Source organism: Panulirus ornatus, chromosome 2 (genome assembly GCF_036320965.1).
Source record: "Panulirus ornatus isolate Po-2019 chromosome 2, ASM3632096v1, whole genome shotgun sequence".
NCBI classification, from domain to species: Eukaryota; Metazoa; Arthropoda; class Malacostraca; order Decapoda; family Palinuridae; genus Panulirus; species Panulirus ornatus.
This window is the reverse complement of record NC_092225.1, coordinates 18,385,544-18,411,917: the sequence shown is the minus strand read 5'-3', so window position 1 is coordinate 18,411,917 and position 26,374 is coordinate 18,385,544. Positions and strand designations below refer to the sequence as shown.

Genomic DNA, 26,374 nt, shown 5'->3' with positions numbered 1-26,374 from the left:
GTATCTTATCATATAAGGTAAGACGGTACTGGAAAATGAAGACCTTAAGAAGACTATATATATATTTATATACCATAGCCTAAGCCAGGTACCTTATCTTATATACCAGCCCTCAGGAAAGAAAGAACAGCTAGAGTAACAGTGGACCAGCTTTCTCAACCAGGATTTGAACCATGCTGTCTCTACCCTAGGTGGCCAATAAAAGCGCCACGGCCAACAGCGTTATCCACGGAGGTCCATCAGAGTACATTATGATTTCCTTTAGGAAAATTTGAGGAAGACTTACCATGTTCTTACATGTGAGACTTATAGATCTAGACATCTGGTTTGGTCTGTAACGTATTTAGAATGTATGATTATTGTAAAGGAAAATCTACCCTTTGATCTAACCCTTCGTACTCTGGTCAAAGGCTAGGCCTTCAGATCCCACGGTTATATAACTGCACTGAAGACTGACCCGCCTTGCTTAGAGAGACTGTTCAGGAAAGATAAAAGAGATAAGATTTTTTTTTCTTTTTACTTTCCTCACTAAACGGTAAGATTACTCACACACCCCTCCCCTTCAGTGGGTGTGCAGCTGGTCATCGCACACCAAATCACTCCATAAAAAAACACATTTTTCACCCGTATGATATTCAACGCCATTAACAGTCAACTTGGGGGGGGGGGGGTTATTAGTGGTGGGTAAAGGTGAGGGCAGTTAGGGGTATGGTTTCCATATCCCTTCCCCCAAACCCTTACTCCATCCTTCACCACCTCAAGTTACATTCCTCCCTTGGGTTCATCTTCCCCTGCCCAAAAGGGGGGTCCCAGTACAGAAGTGATTTTCAATGAAAGCGAAGACTGGGTCACCCGGTAGCGTATACCTTAGCTGAGCTCAGTTTAGGGAGGGTGTGTGTGTGCGTGTTGGGGGGGGAGTGTATTGTGCCTGAGGGTGTGATTAGTGTCATGTGTTTGAGGGTGTGTTCAGTGTGCTGTTCCTAAAAGTGTTCATAAGTGTGGTTTGTAACACGGGTCTCTGAGTATGGGTTGTTTATGGAAGCAGATTGAATTGAGGCTGTGACAAGTATGTTGTGTTTGAAGTTTTTCTTTAGATAAAGTGCTTTAAGCCTGAAAGTGTGTTGTTCAAGAAATTGGTATGTTGCTTGTAAATAACGTACTTCATTATGTTAAGGTAACCTTCTCATTCACTTCCATCAGTAGCAGTCATTAGCAATGGAATATGATTCATTTACCAGTAACAGACCTGCGAACTTTGCACGATTGGATGGGTTTGTTCTTTGCGAAACCTCAACCACTTTGCGGAAAACGGGAAGCTTAACTTTCTTCTCCACTGATAAACTTTGCATTATACGTTGTGTTTTGTTATTGTTAGATGGACATATTTTGTCACTGGCACAAGATAAAAACATCAAGAGGAGAGTGTTTGGTAGATCATGGGATATCTAAGTAGGGAGGTCATTACTAATAGATAATGGGAGATCGTTTCAGATAACAGAGAGGGATTGAGTAACTGTTGATAGTGATAGATATACCTAACCCCTTGCGCATTACGGTACGACCCCCGAACACGACGGTACGATCCCTGAGTGCGAAGGTGCAATCCCCGAATGCGATGTTCCAATTCCGGAACTCGACAGTACGACCCTTGAGCACGACGGTTCGATCCTGAAGCATGAAGGTTCGACTCTTAAGCATGGTATGATATTCGACCAGATCCTTATGTATCTGATAAAAGGCCAGACCATCATACCGAACGTTATTCTCAAGAATGGCACCATCTTGCTTGCTTGAAAATCACTTTAGTCCTTTGACAGACATATGAGCACAAGAGCAGCAAAGTGAGAGAGGGAGGAAGATATAACACGTTCATGTTGGTTTTTAGAAAAATGATATGATGTGAAACTTAGGTACGGCGGGTGAATATACGGTTGCATGTTAGTAGAGGCAGGTAACCCACTACACCAAGCTCCTGAGGGCCAATTACGGACGTCTTAAAAGGAGTGTATGAATACTTACGTCCATGTATGACTAAAACACATTCATACACAAGTATGCACGTATGTCATCTTTGTAAGAGAGGCTGCTGTTTATTATCACTTCCCTCCTCTTCACCTTCCCCGATGTTCCCATTCTCTCTTGTCTCACGCACGTTATTTTTCTCCTTCCAGAACATCTTTTTTATCCTCCCTAAAGTTTAATGGTCATTTGTTTTGTGTCAGTTCAGCACTGTTTCTCATTCTCCTTCTCTGAACATTCCTCTCAGTGTCGTGTATCGTCGATACGCAACTCTCCAACACCATAAAGAATTTCATGGGTTTTACAGGAAGAGGTTCATGTACTTCGATATAATCATTAAGGTTTTCAGACTCGGTATTTTTGAACGTACCACTCTAGTCTTTTGATAAAGCTTTATGTGATTTCGGGTCGACGTACTGCTCGGGGTTGTACATATGTATCACGAAGAAAAAACCAAGTATTGCAGGAGAGCAGCATTCGTCTGACGACCTACTACCGATGTGTTGGTAACATTTAAGTCGTCATAAGGAACGAAGACTACCTTTAAAAAAGAAGTACCCAATGTTATGGATGATGCTTCTGCCCTGAAGTTCGCCTGTGAGATGGATTCGGACACCAAGATCCCCTTTCTTGATGTAGACATCTAGGCTTGTCATTGTGAATATCAAATTAATATCTATCGAAAGGCCACTGATCTCGTCAGGTGTTCGAATGCTGGCCATGAATGTCCCCAGAGGTACAGGTCAAACGTTATGAGAGCCCGCCTAAATTTTGCTTAGAAGTTAGAAGTTAGAAGTTAGTAGACTCAAACAAACTCATCTTGACAATGGGGTTTGTAATGAAGCATTGATAAATAGACAATTTGTTTCTCCATATACGACTCGTTGATCAGACCCAACAACATGCTGGAACTGTACACAGATATTTTTTTTTAAGAACCAGAGCGCTCCTGCCTACAGGACGGACGAATGCATCCTGAAGAACACAGTTCAAAGGATTTTTATCTGCACCATTCATGAAGATCGTCTCAGCATCATATTCTACTACGAGAACAAGGAAGTCAACGACCAAATACGTCATTTGAAACAGCCTCACACAGAGCGCTAACCCACTACACTCCACGTACGTAGTTTGCAAGGACTGTTGTCCAGTCAAAGGCTGTAAACTTCAAAATAGCATATATATCATCAGTATGACTGCGACATCTCTCAACCGGCGCTGAACGTCCCAGCCTCAAAACAGAGTCTTCAAAATACATATGCTATAGCATCCTGATAAAGATTTCACTCGCCAACCTCTCGGCGAAAACACGAATATCCTGAACCACTGCCACGACCCCACGACACTACAGATAGCAGAAAACCAAGAATCTTGAGGAGTATGATAAAGTTGATACAGATACTTTGTGGAAGGTGTTAACTCTTCGCCTGCTTGTGGGCCTGGCGTTGGGGCAGTACACCCTCTCTCTCCCCCCCAGCACACCAGCCAGTACATCCAGCAGCTTTCCCCGTACCCCCTACCCAGTATAAGCAGCACCGTCTACGACCCCAGGCAGCAGCCCCACATCTGGCCATCATGGTCCTCGATCACCGCCTGCTGCTGCTGCTGCCGCCGCCCAGGGTCTGGATAGGTAGGTACAGGTGCTCACGTTACCGCCGGGGGCGGCCAAGCGCCGCACACAATAAAGACGTGGAACAGGTGAGGCGGAAGATTAACTCTGGCACCTCCATCACCCGATCCTGGGCTCTGGCCGGACCTAGAGTCCCTCACGAGACGTGAGAACCGAGGACCATCGGGGTAGGGACGCTCCGGGGAGGTCTCCCTATGGTTCCTGGGGAGGGAGAGTGTAGGTGATGAATGACGTGGTGGGAGGTGGTGATTTAGTGATGATGGGAGGGATGTAGGTAGTAGATGACGTGGTATAGCAGCTCTGGGAGGTGGTGTAGTGGTGCTGGGAGGGATGTAGGTGGTAGATGACGTAGTATAGCAGTTCTGGGAGGTGGTGTAGTGGTGCTGGGAGGGATGTAGGTGGTAGATAACGTGATATGACAATTCTGGGAGGTGGCGTTGATGCTAGGAGACTATAGATGGTAGCGAACGTTGTTTGATACGTCTGGAAGGTGGTATAGTGATTGTGAGTGAGCGTAAGTGTTGGATGACGCGATTTAGTATCTTTGAAAAGTGGTGCAGTGATGGTAGGAAAACGTAGTGGGAAAGGAGAGAAAGAGAGGGACTACATATGAAAGAAAGAGAGAAGAAGAAGAAGAAGAATCTTAGTCTTTCAGCAGCCAGAAAACCGATCTTTCCTGGTGGGGTTGGTCGTCACTGTTAGGAAACATATGAGGAGGCAGAGAGAGATCCAAGACTTAGTGATGGAGGGAAGGAGAGAGACGTCACAGTAGCCCAGTGGCCACACAGTAATCATATATATGCAATAGCCTGGAGGAACCAAAATATACACGGACGAAATACACCTCTGTGTGTTTACATCATCGGTGACCTTTCTTCGAGATCCAGTACGCATCCAGGGTTGTTCTGATTCGTGGTTGATGAAATTCAATCCGAGTAGAGGCAAAGTAATGAGGACGGGACACGGTAAAAGAAGACCAAATCACAAATGGTATTTAGTGGGAAATAGATTATGTGTGTGAAATGTGCTTAGGAGTCGACATTGTACCTAACCCGTTTCTAGAGCCCCAGTTTAAGTGAATCTAAGGCAATTAGACCGTGTGCTATCAAATATTAGACTCTCGCTCTCAAGTACATGGATGAGAAAATAATCCCCAAACAGTTCAAGTCCTGCATTCGGCCAGAACTGGAAAATGATTCTTCCATATTGGGTCACGGTTCTTAAATAAGCACAAAGAACTAGTAGAGAAGGTCAAGAAGAGGGCAGCGAAGATAGTATCAGAATTGAGAAACCTGGGTAACAAGGACAAGCGAATGGGCATACAGCTGTCCGTCATGGAAGAGAGAAAAGTAAAAGAGTGGAATCATTTTGGTGATCTCGGGAGAGTTCATGAAAAGAGACAGGATGGAACAGTGGAAGGCCATAAGATAAAATAAACAGGATACGTATTTTTAGACACGATTTGAAAAGGTATTTCTTCTTAGTATAAGAGTCGTGAATAAATGGCATGAACTACATCATCCCATTGTCTATGACACCATCGTACGGAATCTAATACTATATTGTGTAACAGTAGAGAAAGTTCCAAGAGATGATGCCCCCACGAGTACGGAACTCCCCTCCCGTCCCGTGTGCTTGGATAATTACACCAAAGAAGACAGAATCAGGTTTCTGAAGTCTACGTCAGTAAGGTTCGTCCTTAATTCATCTGTGGTCGTGAGGTGAACCTCCGGTAGACAAAGGCGTTTCATCACAGGGGGGACAGATCATATGATCCTTCCCTATAATGATATCCCCTATATGATATAACCCTTACAAACCGGAGAAAATCTTGATGATTTTTATTGCAACTTTAGACGCAAGTTCCTCAGCCTACTCCGTGATCTGTTGAGGTGGAAGACAGGACTTTTGAAATGTGTTTTCTCAATTGTTTTACGGCAGTGGAAAGAGATGAGATGGATTCTATTTACAATTATCACTTTATGTTCGTGGAACTTATTTGAACAAGTGAATAGATCCGAAAATCACGGTTAGTAATTTTCTCATTTGGTTACGATCAACGTAATTTTTGTAGTGGCTAGAGACACAGCGGTGAAGGCAGGATCAACCTGAGGCACAACGGAAGATTTAGAGAGTTCTTGAATGACGAATTTTGGTTTCATAATGTTACGGAGTTTTCCATGATGATATCAGCTGAAGACTCTTACACAATCACGGAGGTTCTTTTGTCCAACATGATCATGTATTTATGGTGTTGGAACTTCTCTTGCTCGTATGAGCTTTGCTCCAACAAGGGGCTGGAATTCTTTTCCCAGCTGTGGATCTGGTGACATAAGCACATCGACGATTGCCGAGTTGAGTGTCTTTGGTAAGACATATAGGTAGATATAGATATACATCCGTTATATAGACGCCTATGATGGACACCGGTGAGCACCCGCATTAAAGTAGGCGTCTTGGGAAGAAATAGAAAGCATTTTTCACCCGTTCTCCAAGAACTACCTCTTAAAGGATGACATTTGAAAAGAATCGGTGAGAAAAGAGTTTACAGACTCTACCCTCTATGATCAGCCAGTACTACCGTTTATACAATCTTGGCAGCAAGTTTCATATATGCCTTTGCCATTCCAGATGTCCTTAATGCTATTACCATACATCTTTAAAGGGGCAGCTATAAACACGCTTACCACAGCACTTCCCAATGCACTCATCAGTGAACGTTCACAAGCACACAAACATACACTTCTCCTCAGCATGATCAGGTCACAGTCACCCGCGCTAGAATCATCACGAAGATGATCTCTAAGAAGCTCTAAACCCTTCACCAACCATAACAGACACCAGGACCGTGAATAAGATACAGACTCAGGTACGAAAGTACGACCATGCATAGTGAACCACGATACATGCGCACTCACGAGGACACTAACCAAAGACGCATACGCACTTACCAGGACACATAGATACTAACCAGCTTGCGCACTCAAACCTTAATCAACGTAACTGAAGGTGAGTGACACGGACGGCACTCTGAGGCTTACTCAGCACAACACTCTTAGTAGATGTTCACTGATGGACGACGACGACGACGACGAAGGAAGTGGAGGAGGCGGAGGCCCAGGTCGACGACGGGTAGAAGTAGTGAGGAGAGGTAGAGCCACGTCTCCTCTCTAGAATTACCGCCCCTCCTCACGTTGCGTCAAATCTATCGATTTTGATGAAGTTGCGGTCCAACACTTCAGCTACCTTCGTCCCGGCGACCACAAAGTTAATATAGTCCATCTCATATCACACCTACGGTGATGACCGAAGAAGAGCTCCTCCTCCTCCTCCTCCTCTTCTAGAAGATGATGTTCGGGAACTAAGAGGTTGTTCACAGTGAGTGCCACCACCTGATTCCAAGACTCGGGTTACTGGGCGGAGCGGAGACGGAGAATGGCGAGTCAATCGCTGGTCTTAACGTTGGGCCTTCAAAGCATACCTTGAACTCCTGCTCGACTTTACGTATATTGTTGGAGGTGGCGTATTCTAAGACCTTCGTAAACCGGTTTTTACGGCTGGATATTATGTACAAACAATTCCCTACTTTCTGTATCATCCTTTGGGATAGGAGAGAGAATATACTAACGACGTTTCTATTGCTTGTCGTATTGAGAGACTAACCTGGATGGCTACGGTGGGGGATGGTGGCAGAAATTCTTCCTCGCCCGTATGATATCATATTGTCTGTGGTAAAATGAAAAGCAACATAGTTTTGTTCATTGTGCAAATTATGCTCCAGCGTTCGTTCATTATATTCTTGTCTTCAACCAATACTGGTGGAAATTTTTTCATTAAATATCACCGCATGAACAAGTTTATTTGTTCGTTCGTTTTTGTTATATATTATGCACTTGACAGTTAAAGGTTGAGAGAATACGTGGGAAATACACATAGGACAGAGAACGAGCCTTTAAGAGAGTTGGTTGAAGAAAGCTTTTTCACAGTTACCCGGGTGTGACACTCACCTGATAAAGACTTTGTTTTCTTGTGAGGAAAAAATGAGGATACGTTAGAGTCACTGTGTCCGTGAATTTTTTTTTTTTCTTATGTTGAAGGCTCCAGTCACGAACAAAGGTCCAGATCAAGGATGGGCAATAATTGAAATAAACAGAGGAATTAGGAAGCGGAGATAGAAAAGACAAAGGAAAAGTGTCATTCCTAACCACAAAAAAAGGCTTTTTGTTCAAGAAAATAAGCCAGGTCTGGAAATGTATTTTGGGATCAGTTCTGATGAGAGCATTCTAGCTGAGCTCAAGAAAGACCGACCATCATAGCCAACCCTGTTCTAGAAATGACGTAAAAGGACGATCCTGACAAACATCGGTGTAGAAGTACTCCAAAAGTGACCCCTTTCTGGAAACGTTTCGTACGGAACATCCTTTTTGAAGCTCGTTCCAAAATTGTTTGGAAAATGAAAATCGTAACTTACGCTAGACTGGAAATGTTCCAGAGGGAGCATCCTCACTAGCACCAGTCCAGAAATATTCAAATTGAAACCATGTTATTAAACCTCCTCCAGATATGTTTCATGAGGACCATCTGACCAATTATTGCTGTAGAAATGTTCTACATAAACCATCCCATGTAGCCCATCCTAGAACTACATATCTAAAATGTTCTAGACGAACCAATCTAGTCAAACCTGTTCTAGGAGGACCATCTCAATAAACACCGGGTATAAGAGATGTGATCTGGAGGAACCAACCAGCCAAAATTGTGAAATCAAATCCTCTGTCCCTCGCGGGCGATTCTGCGTCAAATTCTATTATATCGAAACCTCTTATGGGTTTCAGTTTCTCGAGTGTATCATAACACGAAACAGGCGTGAAGTTAATTAGGAAAGTGATACCATTAACCGCCCACCATGTTACCCATAATCCCTAATTTTTTTTCCTAATGATTTAATGAAATCCATCAGCATCCGAGACAGGTTTTGCTTGTAATTCAATGTGATTAACTCGGAGGATTACGAAACTGAATAATTGATTCATTTGATACTAGATAATTAACGATGTGGGGGCTCTTTTCACACACACACACACACACACACACACACACACACACACACACACATACACACACACACACACACATACACACACACATATATACGGACATGGACGAGGCTGACTTTCTAAACGCTGGAGCATCTCCAGAGAACGGGCTTCAAAGGCAAGATTATTTTTTTTTTTTTTTTTTTTCCAAAAGAAGGAACAGAGAATTGGGCCAGGTGAGGGTATTCCCTCAAAGGCCCAGTCCTCTGTTCTTAACGCTACCTCGCTAATGCGGGAAATGGCGAATAGTTTGAAAGAAAAAGAAATATATATATATATATATATATATATATATATATATATATATATATATATATATATATATATATATATATATATATATACCGGCCCATAAGGTGCAAGAGGCTGGTAATAACCTGATAGTGGCCTTGTCCATGAACACCAGCAGCCGGTATCCTCGGGTAATCTGAACCTTCGATCATAAAGGCAAGAGTCTTACAGACCAGACATTGCGTAAAGGGAGGAGCTGGAGGGAGGAGGAGGGCGGGTGGGAGGGAAAAGATGTAAGGGGAGGGAGAAGAGAGCAGGTAGGAAGAAGCACTCGGGGAGGAGCGGGAGAGTTGAAAGTGTCGGTACAGAGTGAATACGGAAGGGTAAAGGGAGAGAGAAATGGATGGAATAGTATTAAATGGAAAGGATAGACGTAAGGTGTTGATGGAGGAGGTTTCAGAGGTGTTCCTTGTCATGGAGTCGCACGTACGCAGGGCGTAATACAGCTGGTGTGGTCGTTGCGTATAGTTTTGCAGGTGGTGGGGTCGCACATACAGCACCTCAGGTGGTGAGGGTCGTACGTATAGCACCACAGGGTAGTGATGAGGATTTACAGTACCTGTAGTGAGTGGCTCGGGAGACACCACCTCATCCACACTTGAGGCCAGACGTAACTAGAGAATGGGATAGCATTTTGCTAAGAAAAGGCCCTCAAACCCTTCTATGTCGTTATATGAAGGAACATATACATATTACACACACATCCACACTTGAGGCCAGACGTAACTAGAGAATGGGATAGCATTTTGCTAGGAAGAGGTCCTCAAACCCTTCTATGTCGTTATATGAAGGAACATATATAGAGACTATTACACACGCACGCTACTTCACCAAGTCAAGAGGTATGATCAGGAGACATTGTATAGGTAGATGATAATGAAAGAATAATGTTGATTACGGCATCATGATCCAAGGGATGTAATTATAGTAATTATGAATAGGTGGAATGTTTATACTGCAAAAGGTTAAGGTAATGATATCACGGTATGTCGATAGATTACGTTAATGGCTAATGGTATAGTCACGGTACAGTATTTGCGATGGTTATGATACGGAAGGATACTCGACTTTGACAAGTATTTCAATTCATGTTGTACATTCTATTAAGCAAGGAGCTTAACAGAATCACTACAGAAGCTGATAGAATTGTGAATTAGCTGCTAGGACATAATATATCCTGGTACAGCAGGTGAACTTATCAAAATAAGATTGGTAGTGTAGTTATACGAAAACGAGATCATCCTAGAACACTAATCATAACACATATTGTGATAAAAGACCGTAAATATTAATCAGTTACGACGAATTATATGATTATCAACAGGAAATAATCAGAGTGTAGCCAGTACCTTAATTAAAGAAACATGAAGTTATTTTGTGGTGGAGTCATTCATGTGGTAAAGTCATTTATTTTGAGTTACACACATGTGATCTAAACAACTGTGGAGGTTATAAAACTATCATAGAACGTGTAGGTAAGGTAGATAAGTGAACATGGGGTGTTTCTAGAGCATCAAGTGATTTGACATACGATATCCGGCACAGACCGCGAGCAGAGAAAGAGAGAGTTACTTACTAAGTCCAAAAAAAAAGTACTCCTGACGAGAGAGAGAGAGAGAGAGAGAGAGAGAGAGAGAGAGAGAGAGAGAGAGAGAGAGAGAGAGAGAATTACTGATCTACATACAATTATCATGATGCTTTTGTGGATTCTGTAGTTTTTTCCAGTTTCCATTTGCATCAATCTCCCTTTTGGGGTCTCCTCCCTCCTCCTCCATCTTCCTCTTGCTGGTTGAATCATCTATACGTAAAGTGAAACTTTCTCTGGGTTTATGTCTGAGTCGTATGATGGATGTTACCAACATCATAAGAGCAAGGATGATAAAAACATCCGAGCAATGTTGAGACTATTACTATACAGAGGTAACATGTCAAATATTCTGGTGTGTTTCCGGATAATTGAAGAAACACAAGTGTTTCTCATCCTTCGCCGGAAAAAGACAAGAAATGGATAAAGATTTTGATAAAAGCACATAATAAGTGGACTCAAAGTCTTTTGTGATAATGTAACAGGCATTTGTAGGTTTTTAGATAAGAAACGAAGCTCAAAGGTTGAGCGTCATTTGTCTGGTATTTCCCTGTGTAGGAATGCGCTACGTACAACGTGTCTTTGAGGCTCAGAGGGTCAGATCAGAGAACACTGCGGCTGCAGACGCTTCCCGTTTACCTGCTAGAAAGGTCGAGTGAGAGTTCGTGAGCCATAAGGAAGGCATAATCTTAATGGCAGAGCAGCCAGTCACTCAGCTATCGCAGTATGATATGTTTTTGAACAAGCAAAAAGATATGTACTATGGGTAGAGTAGTTTGAGTAGATAATATATATCTAACTATATTCTCGCTTCATACTAAGTTGCCCTCGATATTGTACTGTTTCTCTCTATGGAAGAAATTTATCGGGTCGAAATTTCATTTTCGGTGTTATAGTCAGCCAGACGCAGCTTGCTCTCTCGTGTAGTCCAGGGGTTAAGGCTGCTGATGAGTGGGACGAAGGTGAGGTGAAGTAAGGGGATGTCGGACAAGCCAAGACTGTAAGGCTACGTAAGCAGCACCTGGGCAATCGGACACCACCTCTGGGACTCTGTCCACTAATACGATTCAGAGAGTCGGCTGGGCAAAAGCACGGCAGCTCTTCACGGTTGGTGAGAGTCCAGATGATACAATCATAGTGATACGTCTCGTAAAGTGATAGAAGACAGATATCTGTCAGTACCTCTGGTGTATTTACTGCTTGGAACAGCACGTCAGTAGTAGTAGTAGTAGTAGTAGTAGTAGAAGTAGGTAGTAGTAGTAGTAGTAGTAGTAGTAGTCGTAGTAGTAGTGGCATTAGTAGTAATGACTAAGTAAAGAGGGCGATGAGAAACAGAAAAGGGACAGCAGAAGGAGATGAAGGAAAAATAGAATACTTAAAGAGACACAGATGGCGGATGAACAGTCTTATTAGTTGGTGGGAACACGTCAGTAAGCTCATCATTTCAGTTTTGAATTGTACTGAAGCTAACACAAAAGTTCTCTATGTAAATTCCACGTCAAATAGTAAGGAGTTACTATCAGAAATTCTGTGGAAGCAGCAATGAGTTTGTAGTATACAATTTCAAGCTGACAGCAGCAATGTATCAAGGATTCAAGGATGAGACTGAATTTGCTTGTGGAAAACTTCTAAGAGATGGAATTCAGAATCTATCCTTCTTTTATCTTGAACATCAGTGGCAGCACTAAAAGAGGCGTAGCAAAACTACAGAAAGAATACAGCAGCCTTTACTTCAGTCGAAGTACGATCACGGCGTGAGCAGTGAAACGTAGGTTTTTTTTTCCTCCTCTTCGGTGATCTATGTAAGAAGGTCCTCCTCCTGGGCAGGAGAGAGCGTGTCCTGCCGACACTTACTGCAGGGGAGGGGACCTGCGGCCTCCCGTACCGGTTTATTGCGGACGACCGCAGAGACCCAACGGGCGGGTCACTTTACCTATGCCACTCCCCTCCTATGCCCCCCAACCTCCTCTACAGGAAACCACGACAGCTGTGATCACTCCGTCTTCACGACGACAAGGATCAGTCTTTCCTACGACAGTTATCTGGCAATGACCCCTCCGTTCCCGCAACTCCATCCCGCCAGACTCTCTCTCTCTCCCGCCTTCAAGAGCCCAAGTGATATGGAAGGCTGAATCATACTGTCCTTTCCAGCTGACTCGTGTTACCTCCAACAAGCTTAGGGCGGGTTTAGATGACGTTGTAGGGGAGGAGGGGATCTCGGATGGTCGCATGGAGAGGAGGAGGAGGGCTAGTCCAGGATGAGGAGGAAGGTGATGCAACGAGGCAAGAGTTAAACCACAGATGCTGAGGACCTCCTGGGCTGCGGTGGCTGAAGATAATAACAAATTGTATTTGGACACTGATCCCCTCCAACTATTAGCCAGACGAGAGTCTCGCATCGCCATGTGCCACTACAGTGCAAGCTTTTGTTATGACGTAGAAACAGCTGTGTCGTGAACATGCATCTCGAACGTGTTTTGTTTTTTTGATAAGTGTAATAAACTAATAACCTGTGCTGATCGTATCATATACGTCCTCTTGTGAATATTAGAAAAAAGAAAGTTCCTCACATACGCATTTGTTGCTCTCCTCAGAACACCGTCTTGTGTATGTCTGTCATGCCTCTTGCGAAATAGGACTCAGACGTCAACTTTCTACCAGATGCTTGGCCGATCATTCACGCAGGTACTCGAAGTCTGAACCCGTCGAGACCGCGGATCCCAGTAGTGCTATAGCGTTCGTAGTAGCCTCTCGTCTGACCTACCTTCCCTGATGCATCACACGCACATCTTCAATGGCTGATGCATTCGTTAAATGATGCATTTCATCAAACGTTAGCGTTATGCAAATTTCTCATTCGTATGACTGACTTACTACTCATTGTGAATAGATAAAGATCGGTCTATTGAACTTAGACGTTTGGCTGAAAATACACAGTTGAGGAATGACATAATTAGGGGATCATGATTGTTATTAGTTGATCAATCACAGATGTGCGTGAAGATCAAGGTAGGGCTGGATACTTCTACACTTTGGATAAGCACATGAGTGAGGTCTGTCTCCATAGCACAGGAAGTTTTACAGAGCAAATCTTATAGTTTGTACATAATACTTACAGTGATGAATAGTTGATCATTATGTTATATAAAGTTACATATTGGCTGAAATGACACATTCAAATCTACATCCTAATTACGATATGATCCTAGGGACGGGCTGGAGACAGGGGGATATCTAACATCTACATCAGAACCATGCATAACCACAGCGATATCTACATCACGAGAGCATTCAGTAAGTCAGAGATATTCGAACTCTAGATTTACACACAATTACGGGAATCATTTTCTGACGCGAAGTCCTACAAAACAGTAATATGGTGGATGTGTTGCATCAGTAGCTGTGGTTAGCAAACCCGTGACTCCTCCCTAACCGCTATCTGATCTACTATACGACATTTTGGTTATATATGTATTGGTCATACACATAAGCACTTCAGAATTTTTATTGTTCCTGATTACTTTCATGCGATTACTTTTCATGCTTATTCAATCATCAGTGATCACATCAACGAAATTAGATAACTCTTGCTTATGCATTAGCTAGTTAAGGGGCAAAGATAGATTAGTTTTACTGCGATGAAGGTTAAATGATTTATAGTTGTAGTTCAACGTGACTCTGATGATGACGCCGGTTGTAAACATTACGAGGAAACACACGAATAAGCACAGTTTTGACACCAGACTTTGTTATAAGTATGGATAGTACTATAGCATGAATAGTGGTGCTTCACCAGAACACTAGGAATCAATCAACCCCTTGAGAACGAAGACATAATCCTTGAGTACGACGGTACGATCCTTGAACACGATGGTGCGATCCTTGAGTACGACGGTACGATCCTTGAACACGATGGTGCGATCCTTGAGTACGACGGTACGATCCTTGAACACGATGGTGCGATCCTTGAGTACGACGGTTCATCCCTCGAGTATCATGGCTTTAGCCTTTGGTTCGACGCTTTGAAGGGTCAGGGCGACGGCTTGACCATCACACACAACGTACCATGGTACTCAAGGGTTTTACCGCTGTGCTCAAGGATCGTACCGTTGTGCTCCAGGGTTGTACCGCTGTGCTCAAGGAACGTACCATCGTCATCATGGCGTTTGAAACAGTCCACATGTCAGACTCATGCCATTTTTGGTGTCTGTTGTAATTTCTAGTAGTAATTATGATACAACCGATCACCAGTGATGATACAAACCCCTCTGGGTGCTACCGACTGGCCATAGTGTTAACAACAATATCTTCCTCTCAGTAACTTCTTTTTTCTTTTTTTTTTTACCGTCAGCCGCGGCACAACTGGGGTTGCTACGATCGCTTGAGAGAGAACCTCAACACCTCTTCAACAGCGTCGACGACGAAGACGACGACGAAGAAGGCACCTGCCTCTACCACCGCTGCCGCAGCCACGACTGACAGCATCTCCAGCGGAGGCCGCAGGAGGAGGACCAGCTGTACTGGTGCTGGAGGCCCTAGACGTGAGTGCAACTGGGTGAGGTTTGTGACTGTATGGCCCCAGTACACCCCATACGTCAACATGGTGGGCACCCTCTCCGTCCACAACACCATCACCTTCACCATCACCAGGTAAGTGTCTCCAACACTGTCCACTCTCACAATCACCTTCATGATAACCTGTTAGATTACTCTTACATCACCATCAGGTTTTCGTCTTCCCTGCCCGCATTTCCATGACCAGGTAATCTCCCCATTCATATGATACCATCATCAGGATGTCTCCCCACCCTCAACACCATCACCGGGTGACTAGTCTCCCCACCCACAACACCATCCCTATGTTACCCATCTAGTCCACTAGTCCATACCACCACCATTAAGTAGTGCCCAGGCTGGATTCCAGATTGCATTCCAGGATGGACTCCAGCCTATCCTTGAAGCTGAACTTCCAGGCTATTAACAACACTCACTTTCTGTGGCGTTCTTCAGGGATCTGCCGCCGGAGACTGAGCTGATCGCCTTCCTGCTGCTGCCGGAGGACCTGGCTAACCCTCCTCTTGCTGCTCCTCCCGCCGCCTTCGCCGCGTCCATACCTCTACATCCTGGCTACTCTACACACACCCACCATCCTCCCTTCCTGCTGGATCCCTCCTGTATTGCCAGGGATGCCAAGCCGTCGAGCCTTGTAGCAACCGAAGGTAAGGTGGAGAACGTGTGTGATTCTGTACTGTACGAGGAGGAAGTTCTACATTCGTGGGGCCTCCCAGCACCTGAGTGTTACCGTTTAGTTGACGGTAGTAAGTTATCACTTACTGTCTTCGGCCACATAGTTTTTTTTTTCTTATGGGTTTTGTTATGATCCATAACCCCGACGGAATACAACCTTTTCACTTGTTGGTTCAGAAGGACACGACTGGTATAATAACAAACGAACGAGCATGGCAATTCCTCAGTACCTGCTTCCAGTTGGCTTTCTTCATTTTCAGGATATTAGGAAACTGAAAATCATTCGTGATCACTAAACCGATGGAGCTGAAACTTTGTGATAAAAAGTTTGGAAACAGTCAAATATGATCGAGAGCCATTGCTTCAATGACTGAAAAATTACAAGCTAGAATATTCAGTGGAGAAGGGAAATCATTGACTTCCCCGCCCTGCAAAATTAATGTATTTTTGATCATCGGATGAAGAATACAACATAAAAACTTTTCAAACTTTTGGCTATTCATTTCCCAGCTTCAGAGGTTCTTACATGACAAGAATTTGTACAGTGAGATTTAGTCTCAATACTCCAGAAAAACAAAAGAGGACATCGAATAAATATAAGCAGTTTTGATGTATATTGTGAAATATGTATTGAAAACACTCAAAGTTGTTCATACAAATTGTAGACAGAATTATAGATATATAAATCAATCAGATGATTGGTATATTTTTTTTCTTTCATCTTACTTGTAGGTTCGGCGGTTCAGAGCGCGAGCAGCAGACTCCGGCAGATGGAGGTTACCAGCGTCTCACGTCTGGTGGTGGCCACCACCCTCTACCGCAGGGCCGTCGAGGTGCTCATGCATGGTGAGGTGCCCCAGCCACTCGTTAGCTCTACCACCTGCTGTCGCCTGTACCGCTTGCTGCTGCCTCTACCACCATCTTCTGCCTTTAGCATCTACTGCCTCTACTGCATGCTTGCCTTTACCATTACCTTAAGAAATTTGAATTTACATTAATCTTAGCAAACTGTATTTTGGTATCTTATAGCCTCTTTGCTATCTTTATACCATGTAGTGGTCGTCCATCTGCTATAGCTTATATGTCTACTGATAATCCGTTTTTTCCTGCCTTCTAATCTCCGACTTGTGTTATCTAAACTGCCGTTGACAACGCCCCTGTCTCCTTTAGCCTTCAGATAACATGTAACCTTCCAGTACCTCAAAAATGACTTATATTTTCCATATCTGTTTTTGATGTATCCAAATCTTTTTTCGCTGTCAGACAGAATATATTGTTTTTTTCCTGCGATCTAGACACGCCTTTGGACTTGTCCCAGCCTCTTTTGGTGAGTCGGGCCCCACTGACCGATAGTGAGGAGCGGCGCTCAGTGTCTTCGGACTCGTCTTTCTCCTCCTGTAGCACCTCAGACACCTCCCAGGGCTCGTACAGTGAACCCAGCGTTAGGTCAGTGTAGCTCCGCAGGTCTCCGGAGACGGGAATACTCTGTGGATGATATATCATTCACTTTGTGGCATATGAAGCATATTTCACATGAATGGTTATCATTTCTATTAGATACCAAGTGTCTGCCAAGGTCAGTTCATTATTCATACTTTTGATCGATCAGGTCACGAGACGCTTTCACCCCAAACGACGTCTTGTCCAGATCGTACGAGATCGGGAGTTCGTACGAAGTGACGCTGACCCGGCGAGCGCGGGAGAGGTCCCTCCTCCCGTGTCACGTGTGTGGCAAGATCTTTGACCGTCCGAGTCTGCTCAAGCGTCACATGCGCACGCACACGGGTACGTACGAAGAGGCTACAAGTCCCTAGATTTCCCCTAATGAGATTACGATCGCTTGCTATAAGGGATCCAAAGATATTGATAAAGTAAAAGTAAAAGAGATGTATATTTGTCACCACAGGCGAGAAACCCCACGTGTGTGAGGTGTGTGGGAAGGGGTTCTCCACCAGCTCCTCGCTCAACACCCACCGAAGAATCCACAGCGGGGAGAAGCCCCATCAGTGTGGTACCTGCGGCAAGAGATTCACAGCCTCATCCAATCTTTACTACCACAAGATGACGCATATCAAGGTAAGGTGATCTCTTCCCCCACCGGGTGGGTGGCTACCGCTTAAGAGGACTTTACTCTCTTGGTTTTTGTCCATTAAGAAAGATGTCAGTATTGCTGTGATGTAGCTCAACCTTTTATCAAATAAAAAAAATGCAAAATAATGCTAGTAAAAATGTTTTTCTTTCTCTACAGATAATCGCGGTAGCGAAACTGATGCAAATCTTTTTAAAAACTATTTTTTGACCAACATATCTGGCGGCTTCGACGTCGTTGCCGTTGTAGTTTGTCGTCCCTGGTTTATATGAACTGTCGTCGTCGCTCGTAGAGTATAGACCGTTGTCGCTGAGGTAGCGGTCGTGCCGTGGCTTCATCGCCGTAGTCGTTGATGCGTTTTCTTTGAGTAGTGACCGACGGTACCCAGATCCATCTTGTCTCCCGAGATCGTAGCGTGCGATGCGTGGCAACGACATTGAACCTTAATTTTTACAGAAAATCCCAAGTTGGTCTAAAACAAAAAAAGAAACAAAAAACTGCAGCCAAATTATCTCAAGTTTTGAATGGACTTTATTTCTTAATGAGTGAATACATATACTGAATGTTTACACCGGTGTCTTGGACTTGAGGAATTTTTACTAAAATTGGTCCACATTCACGAAGGTAGATTGATATCATTTAGTTACTATAGGTTGTAATGAGTAAACCACAGAAGATATCTCATCTACACCTGTTACTTTTAGTCATTAGCACAAGGGTTTACATTAAATGTTAATGCGTTTGATCTTTGCTTTATTTCATGGTTTATAATATCAATAGCTGACATCCTGAAGCTATACGTATAATTTTATTTCGCATTAACTAATACAAACTTTCCTTCGACTTGATTCCTGAAGTGATTAGAGTCTGGATGAGGTTAGCCGTATTCAAGATCATATCCAAGAACAGCTGATGAAGCATCTTGTACCGGGTTCCAGTGGCCATACCACATACGGTAGTCACTTCTGGACTAATTGGTTTGCCTTCGAGAAGCAGAGGAAGAAGTTTTACTACCCATGGTGTCCAGGTCTGTGTCCGTGTACGCATCCATATCTTCGTTAAGTCTAACAGTCAAGTTCAGTTCTCAGTCACTGTTTGACGTACGGCCACAATTGTAACTTCACATGCTGATGCCCATTGATAAAAGCACCTCAGCATCCCGCCAAAAGTCGTACATTTCACGCTTCCGAGACGAATATCTTTACTATGATTACCGACGCGCATGAATAGTTACTCATATGAGAATGCAATTTAGAGACGCATATAATTACCCCAGTCATTAATGCCTCATCCTACGCACGATCGTCCATAGGAACGAAGAAATATAGTGTATTAATTCCCATGCTGGATGGTCAGAAGTGTCAAAATCTAGTTCAAGAAGGCTCGATAACCTAGAAAGATATGTTCGACTAATCACAAAGGCAAAATTTGCTAACTGCTAGAGAAAGGTTGCTTACTTTTTCCACTTATACTAGAATAGGTGGTGTTACCGGACTCCACTTGCACGTGGTTACGCCGCGAGTAAAAAACCACATTCGGCAATCTTGTACCGTTGTCAATAGACGAAAAAGAGGTTCAGTCCCATCAAGGAAGTACCCTAATTGAAGCTCAGTGTCGAAGCTGCAGGAGTCCCACCAAAGGACATCCTGAGGCTCTAGTACAACAACTAGTATAAGTGTACTAGTGTCCCTCGTGCTGTGGTATCCTGATGGTAGTGACGGATCTGTTCCTCTCCTCCTTCTCAGGATAAACCTCACAAGTGTGGAGTGTGCGGACGATCCTTCCCGACGCCCGGCGACCTGCGGTGTCACACCTTCGTGCACACGGGCCAGTGGCCGCATCGCTGCCCAGTCTGCGGCAAGGGCTTCAGCAAGCTGACCAACCTCCGCAACCACCTCCTCCTCCACTCAGGTAATTCTCTACGGGTTTTTGAGATCGTGGCAAGGTGGAGGAACGGGTAGGTCTGTACGGTCTCTAGAAAACGTGGATGGACGAGCAGATTTGTACCATGTCTATAGAGAGCGTGGTGGATGGGTAGGTTATACCATGCTAGTTACCCGTCATCTCTCGTCTCATTTTGAGAGGAATGAAAACTCTTGGTTTAGAAGTTGTTTTATAGGAATTAAGGCTTTTAGAGGGGTCAGCGACTGGCATCTGTTCCCCTCTGACAGGTTTGAAAAATCATACTGAAGGCTGAATGTAGGAGGGGAAGACAGAATGTAGTCCAGATACCAGCGCGTAGGTAGGTATTAAGTTGTTGGGATAAAGCAAGTTGTATCACCATTCATGGATGATTTCTCGAGGCCATGATTGAGTCGCGGCTTCAGTAGGCTGACCGACCTGTGATATGGTAGTGTCATTACAACCCATCTGACTTTACCTGGGAAACACAGTTAATTATTACATTTCCATCTCTTAAAGTAATGAGAGGGGAGTTACGAGAAATTCCTAGAAATTAGCTGTGATTAAGAATTAAGCAAGAGAAATGTATGATCCATGCAGGTAAGTAATAAAATACACCTGTACAGATCTGTCATCAGTATAGTTGAATTTGTTCCTAAAAGAAAGTAAGACTTTTCTCTCTCTCATTTCGAGAGGGCAGTAGATAGCCACATTCAATGTTAACTCGCTGTAATATTGAGAAGTTGAAATCATACCATGTTACTTTGAAACTTCGCAAACAGTAATGTAAAATACATTATATTTTTTTTTCTATATTTTCAGGCCTTAAGCAAAGAGATGGGACACCCATAGCAGCTTCTTTAAGCCAAGTCGTCCTGTAGGATTCGATCCCAATCCTACAGTGCAATACTTAGCCCATCCTCTGTACGAGATATAGAACAGAGGTAAAAGGAATAACGAAAACGACTTGGTATATTCACGTCAGCGGTGGCACACATGAATCCCTGATCGGCTGAAGACACAAGAACAGGGAGATACCTTTCGTCTCGGCTCTATTATTTGTTCTTATTTTTCTAGGGAGACAATAGGGAGTCCGATATGGCGCGGTGAGCCCTACTTAGGCTTCTGACGTCGCGGGAGTAACTATAGCTGACCACCTGGTGCAGTGTGGGAGATGCAGAGACGCAAAGAATCAACCATAGGCATCTGGCTCAAGTGACAGTGTCCACCCGCCTCAAGGAGGCAAGTGTGTGTTTACATGATATCCATCGCTCTCCAAGGAGGTCATCACCGGCGTTTGTGACTGTCCAGGGAAGAAGAACTATTATCATTGAGGGAAAATTATTTGTTTTAAGGTGGTAGCGTTTTGTAGGATATTGGCGCCACGGAGATGATCTCTGGGATTCGTAACGCTGATGTTCTGTGACGTGTTGAGTAAAGGCGACTCAATCTGTGGCTCGTAGTGACTCTGTTCATAAACGGGTATTGAAACGGCTTCTGCACCAGTTTCAATCATTCAGTTACCAGTGTGTGTATCCTGAATCTATCGAGACCATTGATTCTTTATTGTGTGAAACGTACACGTTTGCATAAGCAGCTAGATTAGCCTTATCCCTCAGGTTGTTTTTTCTTATAGAAAAAAAAATCTACACTTGTGACGGGAAAGGAGCTACGGTAGCAAGCCCAGCGTGCCCGTGCATGATCCCTAATTAGTAATCCAGTTCAGTCCTGTACAAGGGAAGACACCGTGATGAAACTTGAACCTAGGCCTATAGCCGGACCCTCTAAGATTCCTGTGAACCCAGAGACCCGAGTGCCCTAGGGCGGCAGACGAGGTAGGCAGGTCTGTATAGTCTGTGTCAAACAGGAACTCTGGGATAAACGTAAATCTGATCCTGGCGCAACTCTGAGACTTGTGGATGCGTCGCGTGAGAACCACTACCACCACCGCCGCCTTGACCTTCCCGTCTCCTGAAGGTGGTGGTGAAAGGGACCAGGTGACACTGCCCCTGTGCTAGTCTTCTCCTGAAGAAAGCAGTGACGTCTCGGGACCTCTTTCGCTCACCTGTGTGCAAGCATGTGGAGTAAATGGACCCGATAAGAGGGACGTGGTTCTTTTGTTTCACTGGGACGCCAGTGTAATTTCCCGCGGTAAGACGTGACCTGATTCCCCTTGTGCCTATGATCTATCAACAAGGAGGAGTTATAAGGTGAATCTTCCTCCTCTTTGCGGTCTGATGGGGTTTAAAAGTTCTCTTTTCTATTTTGTATTTTTCACGTCTTTTTCTACTCGCAAGTTCTAAGTTAAGGCGGTGGATCATCCGTCTTCCATATACCTCAGAACTAAAAATTCTGGTGAAGAGTCGAAGAGATTTATTCTTTGATCGCACGAAGCGAGTAAGAGCTGACTGAACGCGATTACCGTCAGCCTTGCACAAATTCAGACTTGTTGAGTAGTTGGCCCGTCAGTTGTTATCTAGGATAACTTCTGACCTCCATTGTCTAGTGTCAGTAGCTTGGGTAATTGTCATCATCATCTTAGGGTCACCGTCATCCTACATCAGACTCCACATCAGTCAACATCACCCGAAGTCGGAATCAGTTTGAGTCACTGTTAAGACGTGTTGGTCTCCGGGTCAAATGTCAGTTCCGGTTGGAGTTCAGGCCGAGTCCATGATCAACACTAGGTGTTTATCCCTCAGTGTCGTTCATTCTTTGTTACCGTCACCCTAACCTGGGTACATCACGAGTTTGGTTCGTGTCATTCTCGTCACCGTCACACATCGTCACGCTCCCTATAAGAGCATCGCATCCATTCACATAATCAAAGACTATGTTTCTAAAGCGAAATCTGCCATCTATATAGTGTCAGATATGAAAGCTTTATGTCAATCAGTAGTCCAAACCTACTTATTTCTTGCTCACTTTTTTGGAAGGTTGACTTGAAGATAATGCCATGGCTTCATTAATCGTGGTTTGGTCTTTGGCGGAAAAAAAAAAAACGACAGAACCAAAGCTTTATAAACATGACCTTCGTATTCTACCATGACGTCTTGTTTAGATTTTTTGGTAGTTAAACCTCATTTTGGTACATAAATTCAATACGTTTTACCATTAAACATCAGTACAACTTATTTCTAAGAGTGTGAACCTCTGATTATTGATATGGATTGTACCCGATGACAGGAGTATGACCTTTAGATGATAATGATAACGAGGACTTAACTTAGCCTGAAAAATTGGGTATTTCATAAATCCTCTCAGACTTTCAGAATATCGTAGAGAAAATGAAGAATTGTTTCACTAATCATGGAGGGAAATTTCTCAAAAATGTACTTTCAGTCAGGTAGCTTCCTTTTAGGGACGAATGTAACTATTGTGTTCTACATTTTGTCTTTTCTTTTTTACTGTACATATTTCTTTTTTAAGTTTCCATTGCAGGTATAACTTTAAGATTCACATTTCACCAGTGTACTATACGTGTCCATGGATATTTTTATAGGTAAGACTTGGCAGGTCGCTGAAGGTAATGTGTGAATGTATACAAAACTTAATTTTAAGATTATTTGTGTAGGATCAAGGGACGTCGACCCCTTTATTTTCATATATATATTCGCACTCAAGAGAAACATCTTATAAAGAGATGACCCTAAACTATTCGTTTTACTTAAACCTCCTTTATTCTGTTATTGGCATGTATATGTATAAGTAGCTAGAGCCAGAACCAGTCCAAGCGAGAGCATTCTTTCCTCACGTCCACTAGCTGGTAATCATGACATCCATAACCAAGCCCTCACAACTTCATGTTCCCCGAATTCAGCCCTTTGACACCATGTTGTCCCCGCAGCGCCACGTCCCTCCAGTTTTCTCAACTCCATACACGCCTCTCGCCCTCCTGAATGTTCAGACCCCGATACCCCACAGCCCCTTTTTCTCCATCGTTCTATCTCCTTTTCTGCCCTACAGTACCACTACTCCCTCCACTTATACTGTATGGATCTTTTTTGTCAGCCTTTCTACAGTCATCCCCTCCTTATACCAAAGACATTTGAGCACACCAAGTCAGCTTTCTAAACCAAAGTGTGCTCACTAACTCACATCGCTCATACGCTATCATTCTTCGCACGATCCATCTTCCTCACACAAGTAATTGGTCTCGGTCATTTCATTTCCAGCATATCCGCCTTATCCCGTTCCCTTGCATTAAAACAGAAGACTCTCATCCATGCAATATTTTCAGGATCGCTATACCACTGTACAACCATTATGCTACCTGGTTGTTATGAGACAACTGATTTTTCCGCAAATGAAATCAACAGTCAAGTATGAGACCTTAACAGAAATTCAGTAATTCATTAAATGTCTCTGTTCAGAGCTTCATATCCAATTGTGAAATTTAGAATTAAAAAGGAGGAAAGTGTTCGTTAGAAATGACAGTGTTCGAAGTGTATCAATTTGTCGGCAGCCTAACCTCAGGTATAATGAATGGTTTCGGACATCATGAATAGTTTGAAAGCATCGTGTGGATCATCTCTGTGGTATGACAGACACTTTGACACTGCTTCGTTCATCGTCGTCTGTTCATCCTTCGTCTTTGGCTTTCACACTCGTATACAATTCTATGATTAGCGATTCAGAAGCCTCGAACTCGCATCTCCGGATCCACGAAACTAGCAATACACTCGCAAAAACAGAAGTTCTGTACCCAATCGTGAAAAAGATTTCCATCCAGTATGACAAAATGAAATAGAAATGAGAAAGTATATAATGATAATTTTGAAAGGTGGCTTATCGTACGTCTGGTAGGCGTGCATGGCAACGTAAAGCTTGAAAAAAAAATTCCATGGCATTTGAGCGTGGTGTGTGTGTGTGTGTGTGTGCACTTGGTTGGAACGGGGTGTACTGCTTCAACTATCGTCAGGAACTATCATCTACAAGAGCGATCACCCCGAAACAGCTGGTAAGAAACAGGAGACATCTTGCACTAGTCTTTATTTACTGCTGTAGTGGTAATTTTCCTCCATGAACAGTGATAAACTGTAAGGAGGCGTTGAGTATTGGTCGGTTATGATTGTTTACGGCAGTTTTAATCAAGCTGCCTGAGAGGATGTTTATATATACGATTATGCCCATTTCATACAACGTTTTGGAGGAAATGACATTTTGTTAACCCTCTATCAAACGTAAAACAATTTCTAGCTTTATTAGAAATGATATTCTTTCAAACTTGGAAAGGGATAAGTACTCAAGAATGGCCTTGTTGCTCGAAACAGACTAGTATTTTAGAACATCATGACTTTGAGCAACTGTATATTACCGTGGTGAGGCAATATTTCATAATGGGAAATACCGTAATCGAGTCATGAACACAACCGTATGTGTTTCTTAGTCACTGAGAGGATCGTGCTGGCTGGAAGATTCTATAAATCTTGTTCGGGACCGCCCTGTTGTCTGTGATCCCAGTGTTCCGAAACAGCGATATCGTGAAGCCTATAATTCGTGTCCATTTCTAAACAGAAATTTCTGTCATATCTACCTATTTCTTTAGCATTTTCTGCCGTCATTCTAAAGAAACTGGAAAATATGTCTGGATGGTTCAGTAGGATCGGAACACATGACTAAATTCACCGAAATCTGGCCTTTTTGGTGTTGCCTTCATTAATCCAGATTCGGTTCCTCCTCCCGAGTATGTGTGATGATTCAATGCGACTCGAGTCAAATGACTGAAATGATTCGATTCGTTTGGTGCGACCGTATCAAACAAGCCTCGAGTAATATCACTTGGCACACAAGCTTTTCATCAGATTCATATAACCTGACTTTCCTGTTTAATGGATAGATTAAATAGAAGCGAGTCTTGTTAACGAATGAATAATGGAATCTTGTCATCATACTGAGGGTTTACATTGGTGAACACTCTTGTTTCGAAATGTCGAAAACGTTCTGAGCAGGTCTATGAACCAACCATGAATACACAATATATGTCGATTGGGTAACCTTCCCAGATAAACATATTCATTATCAACCGCATTATTACTAATCAATCTAGTTATTGTTAAACGATTTTTGTTTAATGACCTGGTGCCACGCCCGTGACCTGAAATCACTTGGAGCTGACTGGTATTATGAAGGGACGCTGAGGTGTTTGATTTCCACTGGCTGCTCAGCTAACAACAAATACGTGTATTGAAACCGATGGCGGAAGATTACTGTGGTCTGGGATCTTAAAATGTAAGGATAACATCATTCTTATTTGATCATATATGACGAAGTAAATCCAGTTACTTTTGTCGGTTTAATTACCATTCATGAATCATCGTAGAGAGCAGCTTGTAATTACTTTTGTCGGTTCAATTACACAATTCATGAATCATCATAGTGAGCAGTTTGTCATGGCTCACCTTATGATGCTCTTACTGTATGGAGTCTAGGGAAAACGTGCTATACAGTGTAATCTGTTTGGAGTTTATGTTCTGAAGAACCAACTGTTGAATGCGTCACAACTTGCCGTATCT

General features: G+C 43.3%; 1 protein-coding gene across 2 annotated transcripts in view; it reads left to right on the top strand.

Annotated features, from left to right (window-relative positions):
* Window positions 1-23,507, top strand: part of LOC139753791 (uncharacterized) — a 41,539-nt gene extending 18,032 nt beyond the window's left edge. For both annotated transcript variants that reach the window (XM_071670660.1, XM_071670669.1), the window contains exons 3-10: window positions 14,973-15,271; window positions 15,632-15,840; window positions 16,601-16,714; window positions 17,164-17,314; window positions 17,478-17,653; window positions 17,775-17,944; window positions 19,703-19,868; window positions 20,682-23,507. In XM_071670660.1, the coding sequence (XP_071526761.1) occupies window positions 14,973-15,271; window positions 15,632-15,840; window positions 16,601-16,714; window positions 17,164-17,314; window positions 17,478-17,653; window positions 17,775-17,944; window positions 19,703-19,868; window positions 20,682-20,740 (1,344 nt within the window). In that variant the 3' untranslated portion in view covers window positions 20,741-23,507. The remainder of the gene's footprint in view (window positions 1-14,972; window positions 15,272-15,631; window positions 15,841-16,600; window positions 16,715-17,163; window positions 17,315-17,477; window positions 17,654-17,774; window positions 17,945-19,702; window positions 19,869-20,681) is intronic.
* Window positions 23,508-26,374: the final 2,867 nt, after the last annotated feature.